The sequence below is a fragment of the Siphateles boraxobius genome, unplaced genomic scaffold (assembly GCF_051911475.1).
Source record: "Siphateles boraxobius isolate OS27281-9 unplaced genomic scaffold, OSU_SipBor_1 65, whole genome shotgun sequence".
In the NCBI taxonomy this organism is placed as follows: domain Eukaryota; kingdom Metazoa; phylum Chordata; class Actinopteri; order Cypriniformes; family Leuciscidae; genus Siphateles; species Siphateles boraxobius.
The window spans coordinates 12,066,289-12,093,099 of NW_027509192.1; the positions used below are offsets into that span (position 1 = coordinate 12,066,289).

Sequence of the window (26,811 nt, forward strand, 5' to 3'; positions counted from 1 at the left end):
TCGACTTGGCTCTGCGGGTGGACGCTCGGGTGTCTAGGGTCGAGCGCCGAGTCCCGTCCACCCGTACCTTCGCAGGGACCGACCCTCCACGATCCAGCGGCAGGGACGTGGTCAGCCCCGTCTACGATCCCGAGCCCATGCAGGTTGGGTCGAGCTCGGCTTTCCCGGGAGGAGAGGGAGAGGCGGAGATCCCAGGGCCTTTGCCTGTATTGTGGAGGAGCGGGACATTACGCATACAACTGTCCGGTAAAAGGCCAAGCCCGATAGTAAAACTGAGGCTACTATCGGGTGGGATCTCCGCTAGGAAGACCTCATCATCGATTACATCTACCTCCACACTCCTTCCGGTAAGACTAAGGTGGTCAGTCCAACAGCACGACTGCCATGCACTTCTGGACTCTGGGGCTGAAGGTAATTTTATGGACCACACTTTTGCACAGAAAATTCAGATTCCCCTCAGACCCCTCACTCACAGAATTGCCGTTCACGCACTCAATGGACAAGAACTCCCCACCATTTCCCTTTGCACTGAAGACATCACCCTCACCACTTCCGGCAACCATTCTGAGACTATTTCATTCTTCATCATGGACTCACCCCTTGCACCCGTCGTCCTCGGACACCCCTGGCTCATCCGTCACAACCCCCGAGTGGACTGGCACCATAGATCAGTACTGGAGTGGAGCAAGGAATGTCATAAGTCTTGTCTCGTGTCTGCCTGTTCGTCTGTGCCTGTTTCTGTGTTTCAGGAGGAAGCAGGGGATCTGTCTAACGTGCCCGCGGAGTACCTGGACCTGAAGGAGGTGTTCAGTAAGTCTCGTGCTGCTTCTCTCCCTCCGCATCGTCCCTATGACTGTGCTATAGATTTACTGCCAGGTAAGTCTCCGCCTAAAGGCAAGTTATATTCACTTTCTATTCCAGAAAGGGAGGCTATGGAGAAATATATTTCTGATTCTCTAGCAACCAAGTTCATTCGCCCTTCCTCTTCTCCAGCGGGGGCGGGGTTCTTTTTTGTGGGGAAGAAAGACGGTTCTCTGCGACCTTGTATTGATTACCGAGGGCTGAATAACATCACGGTAAAGAATACTTATCCTTTGCCGTTGATGTCTTCAGCCTTCGAGAGGTTGCAGGGAGCGTCCATCTTCACAAAACTGGATTTACGTAACGCTTATCATTTGGTTCGCATCAGGGAGGGGGATGAATGGAAAACTGCGTTTAACACCCCCAGGGGGCACTTTGAATATTTGGTCATGCCTTTCGGGCTGTCCAACTCCCCAGCAGTTTTCCAGGCACTGGTCAACGACGTGTTGCGAGATATGATCGATCAGTTCATATATGTCTACCTGGATGACATATTGATTTTTTCTTCTTCTCTCCAGGAACACGTGCAACACGTCAGACGAGTGCTTCAGAGGTTGCTAGAGAATGGGCTTTTTGTCAAGGCGGAGAAATGCGATTTCCATGCACAGTCGGTCCCGTTTCTAGGGTACATCGTCTCGTCTGAGGGAGTGCGGATGGACCCTGAGAAGATCAAGGCTGTGGTAGATTGGCCAAGCCCAGATTCCCGCAAGGCCCTGCAGAGGTTTCTGGGATTCACCAATTTCTACCGGCGTTTTATTCGCAATTTTAGCCAACTAGTCGCACCTCTGACTGCCTTGACCTCCCCCAGAACTACGTTCAGGTGGTCAGACACAGCCGAAGCTGTGTTCTCCAAACTAAAGGGCCGCTTTGTTTCAGCCCCCATCCTTGTCGCCCCTGATTCTTCACGTCAGTTCGTGGTGGAGGTCGACGCATCAGAGGTGGGAGTAGGCGCAGTGTTGTCCCAACGCTCTTCCACAGACGACAGGATGCATCCCTGCGCGTTTTTGTCTCATCGTTTATCTCCAGCCGAACGCAATTACGACATTGGTAACAGAGAGTTGTTGGCAGTTAAGTTAGCGTTGGAGGAATGGCGCCACTGGTTAGAAGGGTCGGGGGTACCTTTTATTGTCTGGACTGATCACAAGAACCTAGAGTACATCAGAACCGCCAAAAGATTGAACTCCAGGCAGGCTCGATGGGCATTATTTTTCGGTCGCTTCGATTTTACTCTTTCATACCGCCCGGGTTCCAAGAACGTCAAACCCGATTCACTATCCCGTATATTTGATTTTTCCGAACGCCCGTCTACTCCCGAGTGTATTTTGCCCGAAACTCTATTCGTTTCCACACTCACATGGGAGGTCGAATCGAAGGTCAAGAAGGCCTTAGAAGGGGTAACGCCTCCGCCCGGTTGCCCACCGAACCGATTGTTTGTGCCGGAGGGATTACGGTCCGACGTTATTCAGTGGGGTCATAACTCCAACGTGGCTTGCCATCCAGGGGTTAATCGTACTAGCTTTTTGGTCAAGCAACGGTTCTGGTGGCCACTTATGGCTCGCGACATTCACGATTTTGTTTTGGCTTGCTCGGTTTGTGCCACTGGTAAGACTTCCAATCGACCTCCAGATGGGTTACTCCAACCGCTGTCGGTTCCTTCGAGACCCTGGTCCCACATCGCACTAGATTTTATTACCGCCCTCCCGCCCTCTCAGGGGAACACAGTCGTTTTGACTGTAGTGGACCGATTCTCGAAGGCAGCCCATTTTGTCCCCTTACCCAAATTACCCTCAGCTAAGGAGACAGCGGTTACAGTCGTAGATCACGTTTTTCGTTTACATGGCCTTCCGATTGACGTGGTGTCCGACAGGGGACCCCAGTTCGTGTCCAAATTTTGGCGAGAGTTTTGCAGATTACTGGGGGCGACGGTTAGTTTGTCCTCAGGGTTTCATCCCCAGAGCAATGGTCAAACCGAGAGAGCCAACCAGGATTTGGAGAGAGTGTTGCGATGTTTGGTTTCCAAGAATCCTTCCTCTTGGAGTCAACAACTCTCCATGGTGGAGTACGCCCACAACACGTTGCCAGTGTCGGCTACGGGCCTATCTCCGTTTGAGTGTAGTGTAGGTTACCAGCCACCAATTTTTCCCAGTCTGGAATCCGAGGTCGCGGTCCCCTCCGCTCACGCCTTTGTTCAGAGGTGTCACCGTACCTGGACTAGAGCCCGAGAGACTCTACTCCAGGTGGGGGCGCGCACTAAGGCTAAGGCCGATCGCCACAGGTCGAAGCCTCCCGTATACGTCGTTGGTCAAAAGGTGTGGCTTTCAACCAAGAACATTCCTCTTCGCTCCGTATCTAACAAACTTGCTCCCAAATTTATTGGCCCGTTTGCTGTCACCAAGATCATTAGCCCGGTGGCAGTCCGCCTCAAATTGCCTCCCGCGTACAGGAGGATCCATCCCGCCTTCCATGTATCTAAAATCAAACCCGTGTTTCATTCTCATATTAATCCGCCTGTCCCGGTTCCTCCCCCACCGCGACTCGTAGATGGGGAGACCACGTATTCGGTTAATCGTATACTGAACTCCAGGCGGAGAGGACGCGGATTCCAGTACTTGGTGGACTGGGAGGGTTACGGTCCGGAGGAGAGAAGTTGGGTGCCTGCTAGAGACATACTGGATCACTCCCTCATCGATGATTACAATCGACAGGGTAAGGAGTCTGGGAACGCCAGGAGGCGTTCTTAGGAGGAGGGGTACTGTCACGGTAGACACATTCTCTGTTCCTTCTCGTCTCGTGTTTATGTTGTGGTTTGAATGCACGTGTGTAGTGGGCGTGAATGTATGACATCACCTGATCCACTTCAGCTGATCCTCATTCACTTCACCAGCTGCAGTCAATCTCACCACTCTATTTATACTTACCGCTGTTCAATCATCCTTGTCAGATCGTTGTTTGATGTCGTTCGTGTTGGTGTTCCAGTGTCCAGTTCCTGCCTTGTGTTCCAGTTCCTGTTCTCCGTCTTCGTCTTTGGGTTTCGTCTGCTGTTTCACCGTCACCGCACCATCGTCTCTTCACCACCGGATCCTGACCACCGAAGTCCCTGTGTCACCCGTTCTACATCTGCCTGTACTGCATCATCATCATCATCATCTTTATTAAATCTACTGTTTACTTGCATTTGCTTCTCGTCTATTATTACATGATGACACAAATAAAATGTATTATTATTGTTGTTATTATTATTATTTTGAGAAGTAGGCTACGTTCTATTGTATGCCTACAATAGTAATATATTTCTGTCATAATTTCTCCTAGTAAAACCGAACTTTTATTTTGACGGGTTGTAGTGAAGACCTGTTTCAAAGTGTATTTGACAATGGTTTTTCTCAAATAAAATTATGATAATGCTCATTAGGCGTTCTCTCAGAGCAGCTCTGGAAATGTTCATGTATTCATATCCTCAAATTGTTTGTGAGACGCTGAAAACACCATGAACGTCACGAGTACTTCAGTAGTAGACAAACGCAGCTCAGCAGAACAAATAGGGTTATATATTTACATGCAGTATTTTTGTGCTTAGCTTAAATATTCACAGACCATGTCGCGATTGGATTTATTCTACTTTCCATGTATTCATCCATCTATTATTTTGCATGTTTTACGTGACATCTGCATTAAGTGAATTCCATTTTCATGACTGGATTCCGGGATTCCCTTTGCATCACGTAAATCGGGACATACCTTTATCTGCAGGAGGGATGGTGTCCTATATCCTCTTTTTGCAGCCACTTTGCGTCCAAATTTTTTGCAAATTGGATATCTATCCTCGAGGACAACCACGCTTTTTTTCTACTTTTCATACTGGCCATAATTCGCTTGGCGCTTAGCTTTCAGCTTCAGCTGGGTCTGCGTCACCTTTTTGCGGGTTGTTTCTCCCGCCCCTCAATCAATTCAGTAGTTTCCGGAGTGTGTGATTTTTTTTTTCCCCCCTTGTATTATTATTTTTTACTCAGTAACGGATATGATTTCAAATGTAGCGAAGTACAATACTTCAAAGAAAACGTACTTAAGTAAAAGTACAGATTTTAAAAACTACTTTCAAAAGTAGAAGTACACAAAAAACTACTCAATTACGTAACGCGAGTAAATGTAATTCGTTACTTTCCACCTCTGCCGAAATGGTAGAATTCTTAATTACTGCATATTCGCCAGCTGGATTCTATACCCCAGATTATAACTTATTTGTTTAGAATAGCTTTTAGCGATTTTATTGTTTGATTTGTATGTTTGTGTTTTGTATTGCTTTGTATTTTATTGATTTGCTCTTATCCATGACTGCCTTGAAATGCACCTATAAATAAAAGGTATTATTATTATAAACATTGATGATGCATCTATGTTTTGTTTGTTTGTTGTCTGCACTGTCACAAAATGGTACCAGGATTCTCTATAAGTGGCAAATTGAAATAGCAGGTTGTCTATAACGTCTATACATACTTTAATTACAAGCATGAAAAAAGCAGCACAGCAGCTCATTAATGCTGAATAAAGCAAATTACTTCATCCTTGTTTAGAGTACGGAGCTGAATAAATTAAAAAGGAAAGGTTGCTTAGGTAGGAAGGAAAGTTGTACAAATGAGATATCCTTACCAGAGCAAAGCCCTTGTAGTTGCTGCAGAAAGTAAAGGCCTTCTGGGACATCTGTGTCTAGGTCAATGCCGGGCAAATTGATCCCATAGAAAGTCTGCAGATTAAAAAAAAAGAGCTTTACCCAGATTCTCCCTCACGCTTGGCTCTCAGGCTTGAGAGAATCCGATACTGTGATCAATTAGCCTCCCGCATCGTATTTGAATTAATTAGGGCTGGCATAGTTAAAAAAAAAAAGCGGACTTAATAACAGCAGATTACATTTCTAATGATGAGATGAGGGCAGGGCTTTTGTTTTTTGCTCTTTATAACTTTTTCATTTTTCCTCTAAGTCCCATAAGACACATTCCACACTGAAATCAATAGATTCACAGCATTCTCTGATGCAGCCCTAAATCTAGTGTCCTAAGACATAACACGATCCATCATTCTTCCCTGCATATGATTAGAGGCATGTTTACACAAAAAATGACTTAAAAAGATAACCATAATGATAACTATATTAGCGTCCACACCAACAAATTATAATGTTATGTTTATTTTAAGCATGAACAATTGCTGCTTTAAATGATCAAGCTCTTTAAATTTGGGTGAATTATCTGTCAGTTTTATCATTCATCAACTGGAAAAATCCCTGAGAGTGATTTCAATGATATTGTTCCTCTGTGTTATTATCATTATAGTTGTAGTGTGGACTTAGAATGATTATTTAAAACAATTATAGTTATCATTATAGCTATCGTCTCTGGTGTGAACGAGCCTTATCATGAAAAATTATAATGACACTTACCATTGCAGTTGTTCTCAACATGGTGAGTCGTGACTAAGAAAAGAAAGGAAGGGAAGAGAGAGTGGGAGGGAAGGAAGGAAAAAGAGAGAGGGAGGGAAGGAAGGAATGAAGGGAAGAGAGGGAGAAAAGGAAGGAAGGAAAGAGAGAGGGAGGAAATTATAGATTGAATAAAAGAGGGAGGGGGGAAGGAAGGAAGAAAGGAAAGAGAGGGAAGTAAGGAAGAAAAGAGGGAGGGTGGGAAGGAAAGAGGGAGGGAAGGAAGAAAGGAAAGAGGAAGGGAGGTAAGGAATGAAAGAGAGGGAGAAAAGGAATGAAAGAGGGAGGGAAGGAAGGAATGAAATAGAGAGGGGGGATGAAAGGAAGGAAATAGAAAGGGAGGGAAGGAATGAAAGAGAGGGAGGGAAGGAATGAAAGAGAAGGAGGGAGGGAAGGATGGGGTTGAAGGAAAGAGAGGGAGGGAGGGAGGCAGGGAAGGAATGTTAGAAGGGAAAGGAAGAAAAAGAGAGGAAGGAAGGAATAAAGAGAGAGTGATGGAAGGAATGAATGAATGAGAGAGGGAAGTAAATATGAACTGCAGGTCTGTTCTTATAGGGTCACAGGCAGCAAAATAATTAAATAATAACAGTGTAATACTTTAATAGTAAGGATAGCAAAGGAAAAATGCTTGGAAACTTTTAAAATAGAGGGGAAAATACTTCCCATATCTCACTTCTACTTGGATTGGTAAAACTTTACCAATTCAATTTGTTAACACTAGTTAACTACATTAGTTAACATGAACCAACAATGAGCAATACTTCTAGTTCCAAAGCATTCATTGAACTCAGGTAATGTTAATTTCAAAATTTACTACATTATTAAAATATAATAAATATAATAAAAGACGGGCCGTTGAATTATTAGTAAAATAACACACAGCTAAAGTAGTTCTAGGCAGTACTTGGCCGCATTACTGCTCCATTATCACTTCGCCAAATCATTTCAGTTATTTCAAAGGTCCTTAAAGCCTACAACATCAAAAGAACCAAAACCCACAAAGACATTGACCAAGTAAATAAATATAACACACAATATGATAAAAAGGACAAACTATTTGTTTTCCCCACAAAATTTCACTATCAATTTCAAAATCTTCATTATCTATGAAAAGCACTCTCTCTCTCCCGTACAACGCACACATATACAGTACAGACACAAATAGAAACATTCACGCGCACAGAAACACGTTGTCAGCGCTACCCTGCGACTTCATCAACAAAATAGTTCAGCATCTGCAAAACTACATGACATCTCTCGGCATCGAGACAGTAACGTCGCTGTTATTGAAGCAGTTAAACTTACAGCCTCGCTATTAGTTGCCGAACACTGTTGATAGATGAACAGACTCAACTAATTTACACACGCTTAATCAATCCATCAATTCCTCTCCAATAACTGCATTAGTCTCCATATCATTGGCGCAAGCCTCTGTTACTATAGCTCTAAAATGACATTTTGGAATTAGCAAAGGAGGCTTGGTTTGAGATGTATAAGAAAACAGTCCTACACACAGAGCGTTTTAAGGAAAAAAAACCTGAAAAAATGTCTTGAAATAAAACATCTAAACAATGTCTTGAGGCATGGTAATGTGATACCAGTGGATTTTGTAGTGAATAAAAGCTGTTAAATGCTACGAATGCGGTTTGAATTCTCCATAAACAATTTAAGTTGCCATTATCATTGCTGTATTGATGTTCCTCTCACAGGTGTAAGTTGTCTGTCGCCGTCTTCCTCCACAGTAAAAATATTGATCGCCGACAACACGTGGTCAATTTTCTCCATTATTTTCTTGTACTCCAGCCATTCGCACTGTGTTTGTGTTAAGAGAAGGATGCCATCCGCCAAGCTGTGCACTGCGGAAACATCTGAAGTGCCAGAAATATTTACTGGCCTGTTTATTTTTATCAATGCTTTTTTTTATCTCATGAGTTAAATAGGAACTGAGAGGCAGTAATTAGTGAGAAAAGGCTCTAAGGAGAGATAATTGGGTTTGGTAGACATAGTTACAAGGAAATAGTTTAGTTGCAGGAATCTTCTGTCAGTCAGAGAGCCAATTAACGGCATCCGACTGGATCCGAAACATCCTTTGTAAAAACTGCTGCGAGGTAAGTGTGTAAATGAGTTGCATTTATGCTTAGAAATATATTGAGGTCAGGTAAAGGAAGTCTAGTGGATGTCAAAGGTCATTTTGACAGAAGTTTAAGTCTGTGGACAGTAAGGCTTTTTAAAATGCTGCGTGCATTACTAGGTGTTCTCCACTTTTCTGAGGATAGGGAACGTTGGACATTTTTGAAGCTCCTTTAAGATTTAAGGAAAGCTATGTGCACGGTAATAAATAACACATATTGTATTGCCATGGAAAGATAATGAATGCTTGCTATATTTGGAACGTGGTACACCTGCTCAGATTCAGCTCATAAATTATACCAACTTGCCAGCTTGGCATTTTTTATATGCTAGACTCACCTGGAAATGTCTGGTCTCACCTGAACAGAAAATACATGCATGACACACATTCTTCAGCACTATTACACGCTTAGTTTTACAAACAGTATTATTAATTCACAAAAAAAAAAGAAATAAAATTCTGAAATAAAAAAAAAGAAATAAAATTCACCCCCTTGTTGTTCCAAACTCATATGTCCTTCTTTTTACCGTAGAACATAAAAAAACATATTTCACAGAATGTCCATGCTGCTCTTTTCCATTCAATAAAAGCATAAAGTGACCAGGGACTTCATAGCTAAGAATATTTAAAAGTCTACTGAAGTTATACTATAGCTTTATGGGAGAATCAGTCCAAAAAAAGCACTGTTAGACATTGACAAAACCAATGCTGTGTCTTTTACATTACGTCAGGACGTGCCGAATTTGAAAATGCGCATATGCAAACAACACTTTAGAGGCACTTGTTTGATGTCTCTGATGTCAATGAAAAACTATTATAAAACAAAACAAGAATAATCAACAACATATTTCATTATTGGTTACTGAGAGTGCAACAAAGAAGTGAAGCACAATAAAGTTGACTAAAATATTCATTTTTTGATAAAATATTAGTTGTTGGACATTACATTTAGCTTTTAAATTATTATTATAAAAAAAAACAATCACAGATAATCAACAGATTAATCGATTATCAAAATAATTGTTATTTGAAGCCCTACTGTGAATTACGTATTACATGTTTCATCCCCAAAAACATAAATGTCCAAGCACCCACCACATTTCAAAAACATTCCTTTATTATAAATAAATTATTTGTATAAAAAGTTGAATTGGCATGCTTCCAACATGGCATTTGCACACTCACAACCCAAGGTTATAGGCCAGAGTAGCCAATACAAGAGACAAACGCATTTTTCCAATGCAGGTCTGACACTGTGGGACAAGAATGAAAAAGTTTTCACAACCACAAAATACTTACAATTAGAATAACATGTAACATGGTCGACTCCAATATTTGTTCTGTTTCTTTAAACTTTTGTATTTTTTTTTCTTACCCCTTTGCCAGTGTCCCGTTTTATTGGCTGCCCACGTAAATGGCAGCTTTTGTCTCCATTTTTTGGATGTCCGCCTAGGCTTTCTTATAAAATATCCAGGAAAAAAAAAGTCCAAGAGTCCATCCTCTTGTCCACAAACAACACTGATGTCTCATGCTTGGGTTTCAGTCATTGGATCCTGTTCTGTCGGAGCCTGCCGGATCCATGCCAAACCATTTTCAGGATGTGCAGTCATATGGCATGATTGGTGTAGCTGACGTAGGTTGTTTTTGTGGACGGTGCTGAGAATGAAAATAGCCAGTTAAAGAAGACTGTTGTGTATCGGAAGACACAAATGTCACAGCAAGAGATGGGAGAATTGTAGAGTAAGTTGGGGAACTTAAAGGTTCTGAACGTAGCTTATTATCACTTGTTTCATAGATTGAAAATGATTTTGCTGCCTCCTTTCATTTAAAAGTAGGACGAAAAAAATTGAGAAAGTAATAACACTCTTGTAATGCCTTTATCTTGTGCCCTTTTTGCAGAAAAGGTTTGAGTTGTGAAAAGTCATTCTGAAAAGAATTCATGGCATGCTTCAAAATTAAATTAAAATCAAAACGAACCCTTATTTTAGACATTCCACTCAAACAGAAAATATGCACATAAAACTTCAGGCATCAGTCAACCTTTATGAAACCCATTTGAGTTTCTCTTTTCAAAAGGTGAATTTCGGCCACTCAATGTCATGAAAGTGAATGAGAACTGGGACTGTCAGGCTCTAAAATGATAAAAAAATTCACCAAAAAAAAAAAATTTCATAAAAATGTCTCATATGCAATATACCCTTAGTCTTTTGATATCTTTATGACAAACAGACTGAAACTTTGAAGACAAATCATTCTTTTGGTTGGAATGATTCATTTATATTGATCCGGTCACAGCAGTTAAGTGTTTACTAAAGAGGAAGATTTTCAGTGAAAAACGACTTGAATTTCAGTCTCGTTGTGTCTATAGAGGATTTGAAATATACTATACTAGTCATATGGACCTCTTTTATGGTGCTTTTGTAGCATTTTTGAAGCTTGAAATCTCCAGTCCCAATTCTTTGAAACTGCACAAAAAAGCACATTATTCAAAATTTCTCCTTTGTGTTAGAATGACATCAGGGTCATTTAGTAATGTCAGAATTTTCAACTATTTCTCAATAATAGCCAATAATCTCTTTAGGTTAAGTCACATTCAGGGTCATAACCACCATAGAATTAAGGGGGAAAAGCACCTTCTGTGCGAACGGTGCTTCACAGTTCATAGCTAATGTGACCGCACATTTACACTTCAAATATTGTCCTATTAATGGGCCTATATTGCTACTAATGACTAAAACCTGTATAGAACTGACTCACAACAACACCGATTAGCATATTTGAATGTTGTTCACTAAAACGGACATAGTAAAACTGCAATGAGAAACACCAAAACGTGTTTGTCCTCTAAATGGTATTCTCTACATTCATTACATGGTACATTTGACTCTCATTATGAACTGGCCCAGTGTTAGAGCCCTTTAGCCGAGGGGTCATGGCACATTAGTGAGGGTCTGAACATTTGCATTAACTTTTACAGTGCTGTGGGCCCGTGTATGCTGCCCTTGCCCTGGTTAATGATCGGATCCATCATGTAAAAGGTAACACCACACTGGCTGCTGAAGTACAGTCTGTTTCCATGAGCTTGCAGTCAGTAATTCATATTTTTATAAGAAATCTAGTGTTAGCGTCAGACAATGCAGGCAGCATAGCTAATGAATTAGCAATGATCCTCAAGTGGATGCATCCTTATCTGCTTCATTTCCTCATAATAAAAAGCTTCAGATGACAAGATAAATGCCAAAGAGAGTAACCAATGTGAACATTATAGCAGCATTGAAGTTATCAGTTCATTAGCACAAAGATCATGCACAGCTTAGCCACCATTAAAGGAATTGAAACATTTCCGTAATATACTGTATATTTACAGTACTTTGAAGCAAAAACATTTTAAAATTAAAAATGTAAATGGTTTCGGTCATTTTCGGACGAAGAAGCCCATAGGGTTAATATGAATGCAATGTATATGGGTCAATGACATTTAAGAGTATGCATGATACATTTTTTTTTTAAATCTAGTTTTTAAAAAAAAGTGTCAAGTTGTACTCTTTGTATTCATGTTGGTTTAATTGTTTTAACTTTTTTTTCAACAATAATTGTTTAGAGGAATCTAAAAATGTCATGTGGTGCAACCACAAAGTAAAAATGAATACACTAATTTCCTTACCCATTGAATACATGTTTTTAATGCATACGTTATTTTCAAAAATATATTGCAATGTTGAATTATTAATTAATAAATAGAAAAGTTTCTATATTTATGTGCACCACATGACATGACATCCCAATCTCTAAAAATTTTATCAGGTAGAAATTATGAGTGAAAATTGTTTAAGAAAAAATCCCAATCCAATAAAACATGAATGACGCAAGTCATGTTCATTGGTTAAAAGAATGAAAAACTTGAAGAATATTATTAAAACTTATTTTACAGAAACTAGGAGTGTTGGGCCTTCAAACATTGTTGTCAAAAAGGTTGAGAACCTCCAGTTTAAGAGGAAATAAAATATTATGTCAAACTACAACCCTGTTTTTTTTTACTTTATGTCCCCCAAATATATCAAAATAAATGTAAATACACAAACTAAAGACACACTGTAAAAAGTGATCAGTTGACTTAACTTAAAAGTGAGGAAACCCGTTGCTTTAAAATTAAGTAAATAAACTTCATGTCTAATTGAAAAAATGAAGTTATGTGGGATTTCAATTACGTGTGAAGTTTAATGTTTAATTTTAAGGCAACAGTTTCCTCACTTTTTTTAAGTTAAGTCAACTGATCACTTTTTACAGTGCATGATTTGCATTTTTAATGTATTTTTAAATAAATTAATAGATTAGCATCATGTCATTGACCCATGTTCCACATTAACATTATAACAAAATGTGCATGTTAGAGAAGACTGTACTCACTACTATTGTCCACACTCTCACAGAGTTCGGTTTTCACCTCTCCATTGGGCCGTTCACTGGCCAGCTGGCTGAGCTTGTTTGTCATGGTGGCAGCGGTGACGATGGCCTTGAAGCTGCGTTTGCGTTTGGGCACGTTCTGCTCCGGGTGCAGGATAATGATGTAGACTTTGGGCATGTAAAGCATCCCCAGAGACACGGACGCACTCAGGCTCAAAGAGACGGTCAGTGTGGCTGTCTGAATGTACATCTAGAGTGAGAAAAGAAGAGGGTGATATCAATGGTTACAGTACGGCAACAAAAGTGCGCCACCCTATAGGCGACAATGTCTAATGAAATACAAAACCATATTTTCTTCTTTTAATGTAACAAAAAAAAATCCTATCACATAGGAACATTCTTATTTACTTCTTTGAGTGTATCTTAAGGCATTTATTAAATTCCATAAATGTTTTCGTTGATTTAGCCCCTTGTTTCTAGGACTGAACCAGGTTCCTCCTTAAATGTAAGTCTATGGGAGTTTTTGTCTTTTGTTTATTGTCCATCAGATTAAAATTATATTCAAAATGGCACACCTCTCCTCAACAAGCCACACAATTTGATGTGTCATTCAGTAGCACTTGTGCGGGATGAGTTGAGCACCAGATTTGGGTTAGGTATTTGTTCAGATGCTAATGTAGCTAGGTAGCTAATGCAGCAAGCGATGAATTATTGCTAATATTATTATATTAGTGGATTATTTAGTTAATGTAACCTCAAGATCAGGTATTACTCCATTTTGGCACACTTTTCACAATCCAGTCAAATCCCATCCAACATTTTTTTCAAATATCTAAGCAATCTCAATAATGCTTATGTTTACAAATTCACAAACCTCAGATGCAACCATACGCCCAGAGCAAGACAATTTAAAATGTTGATTTATCCTTGGCCATGTCTAAGAGTTTGATAAATGGCTAACTTCGCTAACAAATATATTACTATTTTCCTTACCTTGGGTGCGAGTGATCAGTAAGCTAACGAGCAGTAAATGATAACATATGCCTGCTGTGGGTGAAGCAGATGATAAAGCTCCTAACGTTTATATTACGGTGCTGAGAATGAATGAGCCGTGGTTTTTAGGTCAGGAGTGGAGAATCTAGAGCACAGCAGGTTGTTGTCATTCCATACTACTCCTTAGTTGATCCTGAAATCAAATTAACTGTATTGCTTAGTACTGACGTGGGCAAAGAGGTAAACACATCAGCAGAGGATTTCATGTACTGTCTCTCCGAGACAACAGAGCACTGCCATCCTATCAAGGAAATGTGACTGCGCACAATACTCACTGAATCTCCTTTTGAATTGTAATTTTATTCAAGTCTAACCTTGTGACCCCAGTACCACTCTTTTGTGTAAGTCTCAATACTGCCGGACAGTATAAGGAAGGCCTCTCGCTGAAAAATAACTGGGAGAAACTACCAACATATTGTAGCGGCTGTGACAATGGAAATCAAAGAATCAAAGAACCAATTTAGCATTTCTTCTAGAATGGTTATGTATTTTAGCTGCCATAGTTCAAATGAACATTTGCAAACTTGTGTGGGTGGTTCTGCAGCTCTCGACCTGTGATTAGAAGCATAGTTTCTTGTTAAAATGAAGTGGACATATACAGTAGATCTTGCTCTTGGCCAAAAGAAGCAAGATAACATGCAGATACAAATTTAAATCCATATCTTTTAGCATGTCAACAATCAGGGCTGTTTTTGAAGACAGTACATGTGCATAAGTGTGTAAGGGACTCTGGAGAAAGATATAAGAGGGAACCCAGGGTTAATCAATCATCAAATAAAACAAAAAGACATGGAGACTAAACAGTGAAGTAGTCTTCAGGTGTCATGTTCGCTATACAGCAGCATCTCGGAGAAATAACGTTGTGGAAAAAGCTGCTGAGTGAATGAACCGCATGTATACGGGAGACTAGTTGGTTAGTTTCTCCAACAATGCATGATACTATGTTAGTTAATCAGCGAGTATGGGAAACACACCCCTGGTTAGTCTGATAGCTGCTGATTTTGAGGGGTTTTGGCAAGCTAAATTGGCTGAACACCAGCTAGACCAGATTAGACAAGACTATCCTAAAACAGCAAACACCAGAAAAGTAGCTTAAAGGGTTAGTTCACCTAAAAATGAAAATTCTGTCAGTATTTACTCACCCTCATGTTGTTCCAACCCCGTAAGACCTTCGTTCATCTTCGCAACACGAATTAAGATATTTTTGATGAAATCTGAGAGCTGGATCACTCCGCCATAGGCTTCTTGAGGGATTGAACTTGCAGGCCCCGAAAAGTTATTACAGACATCGTTAAAATAGTCCAAGTGACTACAGTGGCTCAATCTTGAGTTTATCAAACGACGAGAATACTTTTTGTGCGCAAAAAAACAAAAATAACGACTTTATTTCAACTATTCTTGTCCTTCTCTGTGGGCCTCGAGTCAGTTCACTAGTGTAAAAGCGTAGAGCTTCTGTTGTTGTACGTCACACGCATCACCCACATGACGAGTGTCGGTCAATAGTGAGTCTACGTGGTACGTACCTCTACGCTATTACACTAAGTTAACTGACTAGAGGCCAACAGAGAAGGAAATGTATAGTTGAAATAAAGTCATTATTTTTGTTTGTTTTTGCGCACAAAAAGTATTCTCGTCGCTTGATTAACTTAAGATTGAGCCACTGTAGTCACTTGGACTATTTTAACGATGTCTTTAATAACTTTTCGAGGCCGGCAAGTTTCAATCCTTTTGAAGCCTATGGAGGAGTGATCCAGCTCTCAGATTTCATCAAAAATATCTTAATTCGTGTTCCGAAGATGAACGAAGGTCTTACGGGGTTGGAACAACATGAGGGGGAGTAAATACTGACATAATTTTCATTTTTGGGTGAACTATCCCTTTAAGTTTGTGCCATTTCAACAGGGCCATCCATGTAAAATACAGTCTGATTAAAACTAAAGAAGCCAATTTTATTATATCATTGTTGTCAGATTTATAAAATAGAACATAGATGCCTGAAGATGTTATTTAAATGGCCGCCGAATGACTTGCTTTAAAAATGATATTTTTTTGTGATATGTGAAATGTCATGTCTATGGAGAGGGGGAAAATTAGAGGAGAGGAAAAATTGGGAACACTTTATTTTGATGGTCCACTTTAGACATTCTACTGTACTGACTATAAATATCTTTGCAACTACATGTCAACTAACCCAAGTTAGATTATTAGTAGACTGTTAGGTAAGGGTTAGTAGAATAAATGTATGTGTACACGTAACATTTATTCTACTAACCCTAACCCAACAGTCTACTAATAATCTAACGAGAGTTAGCTGACATGAAGTTGCAAACCTCAGTAAACCTTTACTCTTTACTTACTTAGTGTATGCTACAGTAAAAAAAAAAAAAGTTTACTCAATTTGCACAAACACAATTTTTCTCCAGAAGTTATGTGGAGGTAACTCTTAAGCCCTTCACATACTGTAAGCGCTTGTCAATGTTGAATGTGAAATCTAAAAGTTTTCTTTGCAGTATTTCCTAGTGTCTTGTACAACTAGGATGAAGCGCTTTTGTCGTAGCATTCTTCATTTGTATGTCGCTGTGGATAAAAGCGCCTGCTAAGTGAAAAAATCTAAATGCATTTCAGATATATCCATTACTAACAGGTGCAGGAACGTAAGCACAGAGATCTATGCAATCTCCACAGACAAACATTAAAATTAACATTATATCTGCAGCAAAATTAGCTCAAATAAGTCAGGAATGCATCACATACACCTATAGTGTATTCTGAAAATCACTTGTGTAGCCTGTGTTTGAAAATCTTCATGTGCCTATTGTCATTCACAGCGCCAGTCAGTAGCACCAAAACAGCGGGGGTAAAAAAAGAAAACACAGTCTTAAAAAGCCATACGAAGAAGTAAACTCCATTTAACTAAAGATCTTTGGGGAGCTTAAGTGGTTTAAAAATCAATGCCACAGCATGCGACTGGTGAACGGATAAACACAACCAACTATATATAAACTGGAACGCATTCAAAATGTCTGTAAAACTGCGGATGACTCATCTAACTCTGATTACCCCCGGCAGGCATCCTTTCCTCATCTTTTCATCTGTTCCCCTCAATTCAAACGTACTGCAGTGCAAAGTGAGGGAACCGACAGAAACCAACGGATATAGTTCCTTCTTACACATGCAATCCCAATACTAAATGTACAATCGGTCCCCATCAATGAGCAATGCACAAGCATCCTGAAAAAATGAGGCCGTTAATGCAGAAAATAAGCAGAAACGTGGAGATGCGAACAAGGTTCAAATTACAAGCCATGCATAGATGTATAGAAACTTGGAAGTTTTAATGAGCACAGAGTGAGGAGATCTGAATAAGAGAGACATGCCTCAATAAAGTACTCATATCTGTGTCCTCATATTGCAGTGGCTTATTGCAATAATCTTTTTAACATCAGTGAGGGCGAAGGAAATAAGCCTGTGAGAGATAAGGGAAACGGGATATACGCTCGGCAGATTTCTTTCCATTTGGACTCAGTCTTTTGTCATGCGGAGGAATGAAAAAAACGGTCTGATTTGAGGGAAATAATTTCCTCTTTCACGTAACTTTTAATTTAATTCCAGCCTGAGGGCCAGCTGTTTACCACGTTTGTTTTCATAGTGTTTGTTTCTCAAAATGAATGCTAGAGTGCTTTTATGTAAAAATTTGCGGTTTCGCTAATCCCTCGTGTATGTAGAGCCACATCACTGAGTAAAAATAGCCTATTATATCTCGCTTATGCTAATCTAAATGAGATATGCTATCTAACAGATGATAATTAAACATTAGAAAATCTGAGAGGAAGATTTTGACATTTTGTACTATATATAGGCTAAAAGGATAGTTTGCTTATCAAAAATTTTAGGTAAAATCAGGGCTCAATGAAAAACCTATATAATTCAATGAGTATGACTATACTTGCATTGCATTTTCTAGACAGTAACATACTGTATGCAATCTGAGACACAAATGCAAGACCAACAGATTGGATAGATGTAACTCTAACAAACCTGAAACAAACCTGACTGTAGAAGAAGACAAGTTGCGTTTTAGCACCCCTTGTGGCTAAGCTGAAAATGCAGTGCCTACATCTTGGATAATGAACTATGTTCTGACATATTTCTGAACTTGTGAAGTTGAGCTTGTATTGCTAGCAGATCTAATGTAAGATTTTTGGGCATTAATGTTTGACCACATTAGCGAAATAGATTTTCTTCCGAGTGGGCCTCTGACTTGAGTTCACGAGAGCGCCTCGCGCATACATGAGAACTGAGAAGATGATGCTCACAATCGTTTGATGGGAAAGTGTGAAAGGTAAGCCATTAATTTTAAAATAAGTTTTTTTCATTGGTTTCTCATGATTCGGACATCCAGGAAATGCGAACTTTAGAACCATTTTAAACACTACATCGAGACCCATCTGCGCCATCTTCTCAGTTCTCGCGCATGCGTCGTGAAGCGTTCGTGAACTCACGTCAGAGGCCCACACGGGAGAAAAAAAATAGTTGAATAAAGTTGTTATTTTTGTGTGTTTTTTTGCGCAGAAAAAGTATTCTCGTCGCTTGATAAACTTAAGGTTGAGTCACTGTAGTCACTTGGACTATTTTAACGATGTCTTTACTAACTTTTCTGGGCCGGCAGATGCAATTACCTAGCAGCCTATGAAGGAGCGAGACAGCTCTCAGATTTCATTAAAAATATCTTAATATGTGTTCTGAAGATGAACGAAAGTCTTACGGGGTTGGAACAACATGAGGGGGAGTAATTACAGATAGAATTTTCATTTTTGGGTGAACTATCCCTTTAATATTTGGGGATTAATTTAAATGTAAAGTCTCTTAAAGAAACCATCTAAATGTTGGTGGTGGTATGCGGTGTAGGCATGTGACGGCATGTGATAAATGTGACCATTTATTTGATTGGCAGGTATTAAGTCTGCAAGGGAAACATTCCAAGGGATAATCTATTGTAATGAGCCTCAGGCACATCACATGCCGGGAACATTGTAAGTGGGAAATCTTGATCAATGTCAATGTGCTTAAAATCCTCTTTGCTAATTACTATGTTGGATTGCTTCATGAGCTAATTCTGTGTTGCATGCACAACTGGATTCGACACCATGTCAGGCTTTTCACAGGTGTGTTGCCTTCAAAATGTCACTGCTCAGCAGTAGAAGAGTGTAGTTGTTCTCAAAAATACAGGTTACTAAAAGTGTAATGTTGCTAAATGTTGTACACAAGGACAAGGATTTTGGATATTGCCATCTTTGTATGGGACATTTTGTCCCCATAATGTAGGTTTATCAGACAGCACACACTAAATAATCTAACAATAATCATAGAAAAACAATTTGTAAAAACACTTAATATAGTCAATATTTAATATTTTTTGCCTTCTGTAGATCTAAAATTGAATTAGTTTCATAATTTATACATTTTCTACATCATCACCTTTATTAATGAGATGCTGCTTTCAAATAATCTGTATTGCATGAAGCGCTATATAAATAAATGTGACTTGACTTAATTTAATTATTTTTGGCTTTAGTACAGTAACTACATATAAAGTCAATTATTTCATTGTGAATAATATAACACTTTCTCACAGTGTTAATGAGACTTTATACATATACTATGCACATATAGCTGCCTTTAAATTTTAAGAGGGGGTCCCATTGCAAAGGGGATCATCATATTTGAGGGTCCTTGGTATAAAAAAACCCCACACAATTTGAATGTGACATGACACTACGCTACATGGCGAGCAGAAAGGACTTTTGACATGAGACTACAGTACAGCAGCACAGAGACCATATTTCTAGAACTGCTACTGTAGGTCCTGCAGATTTGCCTTTTTAACATCAATTGCCCACTGGGAATGTTGTATAAGACATCAAATTGACACCAAACATCGACGTCAAAAAACAGGTCAAATATGCAAATCAAACTGACGTCCAAAACTTGACATCCATTTGACATCCACACACTGATGTCCTATTCTCGAACAAAATAACGACACAAAAGTAATACAATTCTGAAAAGATTGAAACTTCTTGAGTCTGCCGCCTTAGATAGCTCAGCTATTCTCACATACGAAAACACTCACGCATTCGTCATTTGCCGAAACCCGGGATCGAACCGAAACCAGTCTAACTCTCTCTCAACTGAGCTATTTCAGCCATATGAGCAATCGACCCAACGTGTCATGTAAATTTTATAACAATTAACTGGTAACCCTGTAAATATGGTATTACAATTATATTGTACATCAAATGTATTGTAATTATAATGGTATCACTATATATTAAAACAAATTTGGATACTGCACCATACTTTACGTGGGGTTTCAGCAAAAATGCTGTATATCATTTATGAAATTGTAATGAATTTGGTAAATGTAATTAATCACTCCACTGCTTCCATTTCAGCATGGGTATGTAAATAAAATTAGAAACCAGTCCGAAATTGTTCTTTTTTTATTAAGTTAAAGTCCACCCACAGCAATTTTAGCTGCACACAGTTCAAAAGGAGATGTGCCAAATGGATGAGTTTCGAGGCCTCAGTTAAGAAAATAAAATGCTATTTAAACTAATCAGCCTGACAAAGAATTCATATGCAATACATATCAATCAAACACACAAATCATTGATGTCAATGTGATGTCCATATGATATCAATTTGACATCTACTGTAAACCATGACATCAATTTGATGTAAATTGAATGTCAAACATATTGACCTGCATATAAATCAAACCAATTTCAGTGTGGGTATTAACTTCCTCTTTTCACCAAATTACCACTGCAAGATATTGCCTTCCAAACTGACCTTAAAATGATATGCAGCATCTTGATGTCTTGACAAACTTTTGACGTCAAATTGATATCAAGGTGCCCATTGGGTTAGGAGGATCAGGCTCTTGCCATCAGAGCATGCTACACAACTCCTTATCCAAGCTCTTGTTCTATCCAGACTGGACTATTGTAATGTCAGGTACTGTCAAACCTCTGCAACTGCTCCAGGATGCTGCAACAAGAGTGGTCTTTAGCAAACCTCTTCTCATTAATTTGCACTGGTTGCCAATTGCCACTTGCATCAAATTCAAGGCACTGATGTTTGCCTACAGAACTACCACTGGCTCTGCACCCCTATACTAAAACTCACTACTTCAGACCTATGAGCCCTCCAGAAGCTTGCATTCTGCAAGTGACCGGGATCTTGTGGTGCCATCTCAGAGGCAGAAAATCACTATCATGGGACTTTACCTTGACTGTTCCCTGCTGGTGGAATGAGTTGCCTAACTCAACCCGAGCTGCTGAGTCTTTAGCCATTTTCAAGAAAGGGCTGAAGACGCATCTTTTTAGTCAACACTTGGCCCATCAATACTAACACTTACTATTCTATATATTGTAAGGAATTATAGTCTGCTCCGATCCATCTTCCTCTCCATATGCATTTAAATATGCTCCTTCCCTAAAAAGAGCATATTTATCTTAGAGACAATTCCTTCCAATCTCAGTAATATGTAAATAGTATCAACGGAGTGATATATTGTAAATTATAGCGTGGGAGCAGCAGCGGGCAACCAAGAACCATCCTGAATAAAGTGACATTTGGCTGTTCTTATTTGAAAGAATATCGAAGATGTGGGAACAGAAGGCTATCACTTTCATTGTTATCCTCAATTTACATGTAAGACAAAACTTCATTTACATTACGAGTGGTAAACTGAAACAGGATAAAAGCTTCGGATCTTCTGGGAGGCCGGTGAACCCAAGGTGCTTCGTGTACTTTGCCACTGCTATGCTCTAATAAACTTCTGTAAACTTGCTGTAAACTTCATTTTTGAGATGTTCGACTGCCACATAATTTTTTCTTACAATATCTATAAAAAAATAAAATGATCAAGTATTCCAGAGTCCGTCAGTGCAAAAAATATATACATACATAAAGAAACCATCTATGCTGACAGAAAGCAGTAAGGTCAGCAAGTTCAACTCCATCTATAACGGTTTTATCTTGAGAAAATCGTGTTGTCAAGCTCTTGGAGATGAATTCTTAATGAGCATTGCTTTCAATTTTCCGTTTTTGCACAAATTGTCCTTTAACATAACACTTGACATTAATGTCTGACTGCAAATCTTAGCAACACATGCCACAGATGTTAGACATGCAGAGAAGACGCTGTGTTTTTAATCCTGGCTTCTCTCTGCAGCACTAATGAGCACTGGACAGAAATACACCCCGGTGCATGAAAGAACAGAGGGTACAGCCTACAGTCTGCAGTCCACCACTGAAGTCATCAACATTACGAGACCCACATTGGCCTGGACCGACAGAGGCTGCACGCTCTATTTATGGCCCATTAACAGCAGCACTATTCCTCCAGGTCATGCTTGATCATCTCCATATATCTGATAATGAGCATCTCTTAGATTAGAGCTTGTTTTTGATGTAAAGACCTAAAAGACTAACAAGGACTGTATACTTATGGAGCTGCCAATGAGGAGATGATGTATACATGATCCTCAACTGTTCACTTCATCATGTTGCCACAATAACAATATATTTATCTCAAGATAGATAATGACAGTAATAACTATAACAGTATATATATATATATATATATATATATATATATATATATATATATATATATATATATATATATATATATGTATTAGAGATCCACCGATTACAATTTTCTAGGCCGATTCCGATTTCCGATTTTTCATGAGTTTGGCCTGCCGATTTTAGCCGATTCCGATTAAATTTTTTCTAACCAATTTACAGCAAACCCAAATATTTATTTTCTATCTTTTCTTTAATAGAACAAATATATATGTTCTATTAATATATAAATATATAAATTATTACTCCTGGTGTGGGAAACGTTAAAAAATCTTACCGACCCTAAACTTTTGAACAACGTTATATACAGTATTCTGGTAACCAGTATCCAAAACTAAACAAATTCAGGTCAGCAGCAATGCAATGGGGGAAATGAGAAACATTTTGCCTGTGAAGGTGTCACATCACACGACAGGATGCAGATGATCTCAACATGGCAGTCAATGGGGGTCTCCTTTTCGAGTCTTCACCTCATAATTGTACATAATTTATAATATATTTATAAAACCGCACTTAATTAGCACTTCATCATAGACTCACCCTCTCTGCAGATTGTGCAGTCCCAAAGAAGATGGGTATGAAGGCCAGCCAGATGATGCAGGTGGTGTACATGGTAAATCCAATGGGCTTGGCTTCATTGAAGGTCTCCGGCACTCCCCTGGTTTTGATAGCGTAAACAGTGCACGTGACCATCAAAAGGATGCTATAGCCCAGCGAGCAGATGAGTGACAGGTCCGAGATATCACACTTGAGCACACCTCGGGCGTTTTCAGGGTCCTGCGTGCGTTGCTCGCCGTAATCCACAACGGTGTGCGGCGGGTCCGCCACAAACCACACAAACACCCCCATTAACTGAACCGAGATGAGGCTGAAGGTGATGACTAGCTGGGAAGCGGGGCTAATGAACCGCGGCGCCGCGACCGAGCATTTTCCCTGCTCAAAGATCCGATGGATGCGATTGGTCTTGGTGAGCAAGGCGGCGTAGCTGAAACACATGCCGAGACCCAGGAAGATCCTGCGGAAGGAGCAGACGGCCACTCCGGGCGCAGCTATCATGGGGAACGTGATGACGTAGCAAAGGAAAATTCCCGTTAGCAGCACGTAACTCATTTCCCTGCCAGAGGCACGTACGATTGGCGTGTCGTTGTAGCGTACGAAGGTCACCACGACAAAGGTAGTGGCGAGGATTCCCAAGATGGCGATGAAGACGGGCACCACGGCCCACGGCGAGTGCCACTCCAGCTTAATGATGGGGATCGGCTGGCAGCCGGTGCGGTTTTGATCTGGCCGTTGCTCGTACGGGCAAAGCTGGCACGTGAACTCGCTAGCCTGGAAATGGTAGCCCTCGCAGCGCTCGCAGTGCCAGCAGCAGGGAACCCCCTTCACAACTTTCTTCCGCTCGCCGGTCTGGCAGGGCAGGCTGCACACAGACACGGGCACCACTGCATCCCCGCTCGCCCACTGCATGGCATTCATCTGAAGAGAAACATCACAGTTATTCCTGGAACTTTCAGAAAGCATTTAAACAGGAACTATTATGCCCTTTTACAAAGTCTTGATTTTGTTTTTAGGGTCTACTAGAATTGGTTTTGAAGCTTGAATGTTCAAAAAACACCTAAATGTGGGAAATCGTGTCAGGAAGTTCATGGAAGAAAACTCGAGACTGCAATCGAGGCGTTTCAGGGAGTTCAGATACAGTGATATAGAGAATATCTCCCTTTGGAGTGACTTCATGCTTTGTAACTTTGCAGACCTTTTTCATGCTAAAACAGCAACATTACACAGCCAAGAATGTTGAAAATGTAAAACATTAAAATAGGTCCTCATTATTTTCATATTTTATAGGATTAACCCTTAACAGGCAAGAGTGGAAAATGATCAGCAAATACAACATTTAGTCCTGGTTTCACAGACAGGATTAAGGTTAAGCCAGGATTTGGTCTTAGTCCTTAATTAGGACATTTAAGTAGCTTTTATAAACATGCCTTAGAAAAAAGAAACGTTACTGATGTGCATCTTGAGACTCAACCTCAGGGGTCTGCAAATCTAGCCATTGAGCTCCAATGTCCATATAATGCTACAAGCTCCATGTATATAATGCAATTTATAACAAAACATTTAATTTTCATATAATCCTGTTTTTTTTATGTTTTTGCATGAACAACATATCACTTAATTTTCTTTTCCAGCATCTTATGAAGATGTTCACAATTAATATTAGCAGCTGCATTGCTTTTTTTTTCTTTTTTACTAAAAATAAATAACTACTTCCTGCAAAAAGTCAGGATGTTCAGCCCCATGGGTGGACGTATTGGTTTAAGGTCAGACTGACAAAACGAGCACAGAAAATTAGAACCAGGACATATGACTCACAAACTCAAAACTCAGACTCAACTATGATAATGATAACAGTATCGGGTGAAAAATTCTTTTTCATGCCTCCTACAAGAGTCTAAAGAGTATGCATCTTGTGGTGCATTTCATGCTGTTTAAGGGTTAAGAACATATTTCAGAAAATACATATTTAACATAGGAATACATTATTAAATTAACATTAATTAAAAGATACTAAAAAGATAAAGATGGAAAATTAGACTAAATTAATCAAAAATAGCTATAATGGCCTGCTAAAATAAAACAAAATCAGAACATAAGTCAACACCTACTGTTAATTTTACATCTATAAAACGTCTCGGTTACGTATGTAACCCTAGTTCCCTGATAGGGAACGAGACGCTGCGTCAAACGCTGCGGGAACGCCCCTGCGTTGTGCGTCATGAAGCACGTATGGAATCAGCCCAATGGAGAGATGAAACGTCATAGGCGGGTGACGTCATCGACCAGGAAACTATAAAGCACCCCAAAAACACAAGCGCATTAGCTTCTGATAGGCTTGAAGGAAGCGCTAACGGGAGTGCCGGGAGTATGGCGGAGCGACGCAGCGTCTCGTTCCCTATCAGGGAACTAGGGTTACATACGTAACCGAGACGTTCCCTTTCAAGGGAACTTCGAGCTGCGTCAAACGCTGCGGGAACGCGAATACCCACGTCGCCATAGGACCAAATGACCGTCATGTGAGACTAGCGCACAGAGGACGAGAGCACCTGTGCCCCAGGGGTAGAGCTTAAGTCTAGGTCATAGAACTTAATAAAAGTATGCGGTGAAGACCATCCAGCCGCATCACAAACATCACTCAGGGAAACCCCCGACAAAAGAGCTTTAGAAGCAGCCATACTCCTGGTAGAGTGAGCTCGGACAACCAAAGGTGAAGGCTGGCCAGCCGACTCATAAGCAAGTGAGATAGCCTCAACCACCCACTTGCTCATTCTCTGTTTAGACGCCGGACACCCTTTCCTGGGTGGCCCGAAACATACAAAAAGTTGTTCTGATTTCCTCCACAGGGCAGCTCTGTGGACATAAGCGTCTAATGCCCTAACAGGGCAGAGTGAATTAAGTTTCTCCTGGTCCGATGACATAAATGGAGGAGGACAGAAAGCCTGCAGAACCGTAGGTCTAACAATATTAGTAGGAACCTTAGGAACGTAACCTGGTCTAGGATGCAGAAAAGCTTTAACCATGCCAGGTGCAAATTCCAGGCACGAGGGTGAAACCGACAGAGCCTGCAAATCTCCGATTCTTTTTAGTGAAGAGATAGCAAGCAAAAAGATAGTCTTAAAAGTGAGAAACTTCTCGGGAACTTCTTCGATAGGTTCAAAAGGAGCTAGGGAAAGACCTTCTAATACAATGGCCAGATCCCAAGTCGGCACCCTCGTACGAACTGCTGGCCTCAGCCTCAAAGTGCCACGGAGGAAACGAGTTATAAGCGGGTGTCTCCCAAGAGAAACTCCACTGAAAGGGACGTGGTAAGCAGCTAGTGCCGCCACATACACCTTTAGTGTGGAGGGGGATAACCCTGTGGAGAAGCGCTCCTGCAGGAATTCCAGCACTGCACCCACTGGGCAGTTAACTGGGTCCTGCAGGTGTTCTCCACACCAAGAAGTGAAAAGTTTCCACTTCAAGGCATAAAGCTTCCTCGTGGATGGAGCTCTGGAGTTAAGAATGGTCTCAACAACCTCGGTTGAGAGACCGGAGTCTATGAGCTGGGCCCCCTCAGAGGCCAAGCCCACAGTTTCCACAATTCTGGGCGGGGGTGAAGTATCGTGCCCCCCGCCTGGGAGAGTAGATCCCTCCTGACCGGGAGCTCCAAAGGAGAACCGTCCAGGAGAGAAATCAG

At 40.3% G+C, this 26,811-nt stretch overlaps 1 protein-coding gene across 6 annotated transcripts in view; it reads right to left on the reverse strand.

The window, feature by feature from the left end:
- Window positions 1-9,557: 9,557 nt before the first annotated feature.
- grm8b (glutamate receptor, metabotropic 8b) overlaps window positions 9,558-26,811 on the reverse strand; it is a 193,982-nt gene continuing 176,728 nt past the window's right edge. For 4 of the 6 annotated variants that reach the window (XM_077211023.1, XM_077211022.1, XM_077211025.1 and 1 more), the window contains 3 exons: window positions 23,118-24,053; window positions 12,870-13,116; window positions 9,723-10,118 (listed from right to left, as the gene is read on the reverse strand). In XM_077211023.1, the coding sequence (XP_077067138.1) occupies window positions 10,069-10,118; window positions 12,870-13,116; window positions 23,118-24,053 (1,233 nt within the window). In that variant the 3' untranslated portion in view covers window positions 9,723-10,068. The other 2 variants (XR_013196671.1, XM_077211024.1) reach the window with 2 other exon arrangements.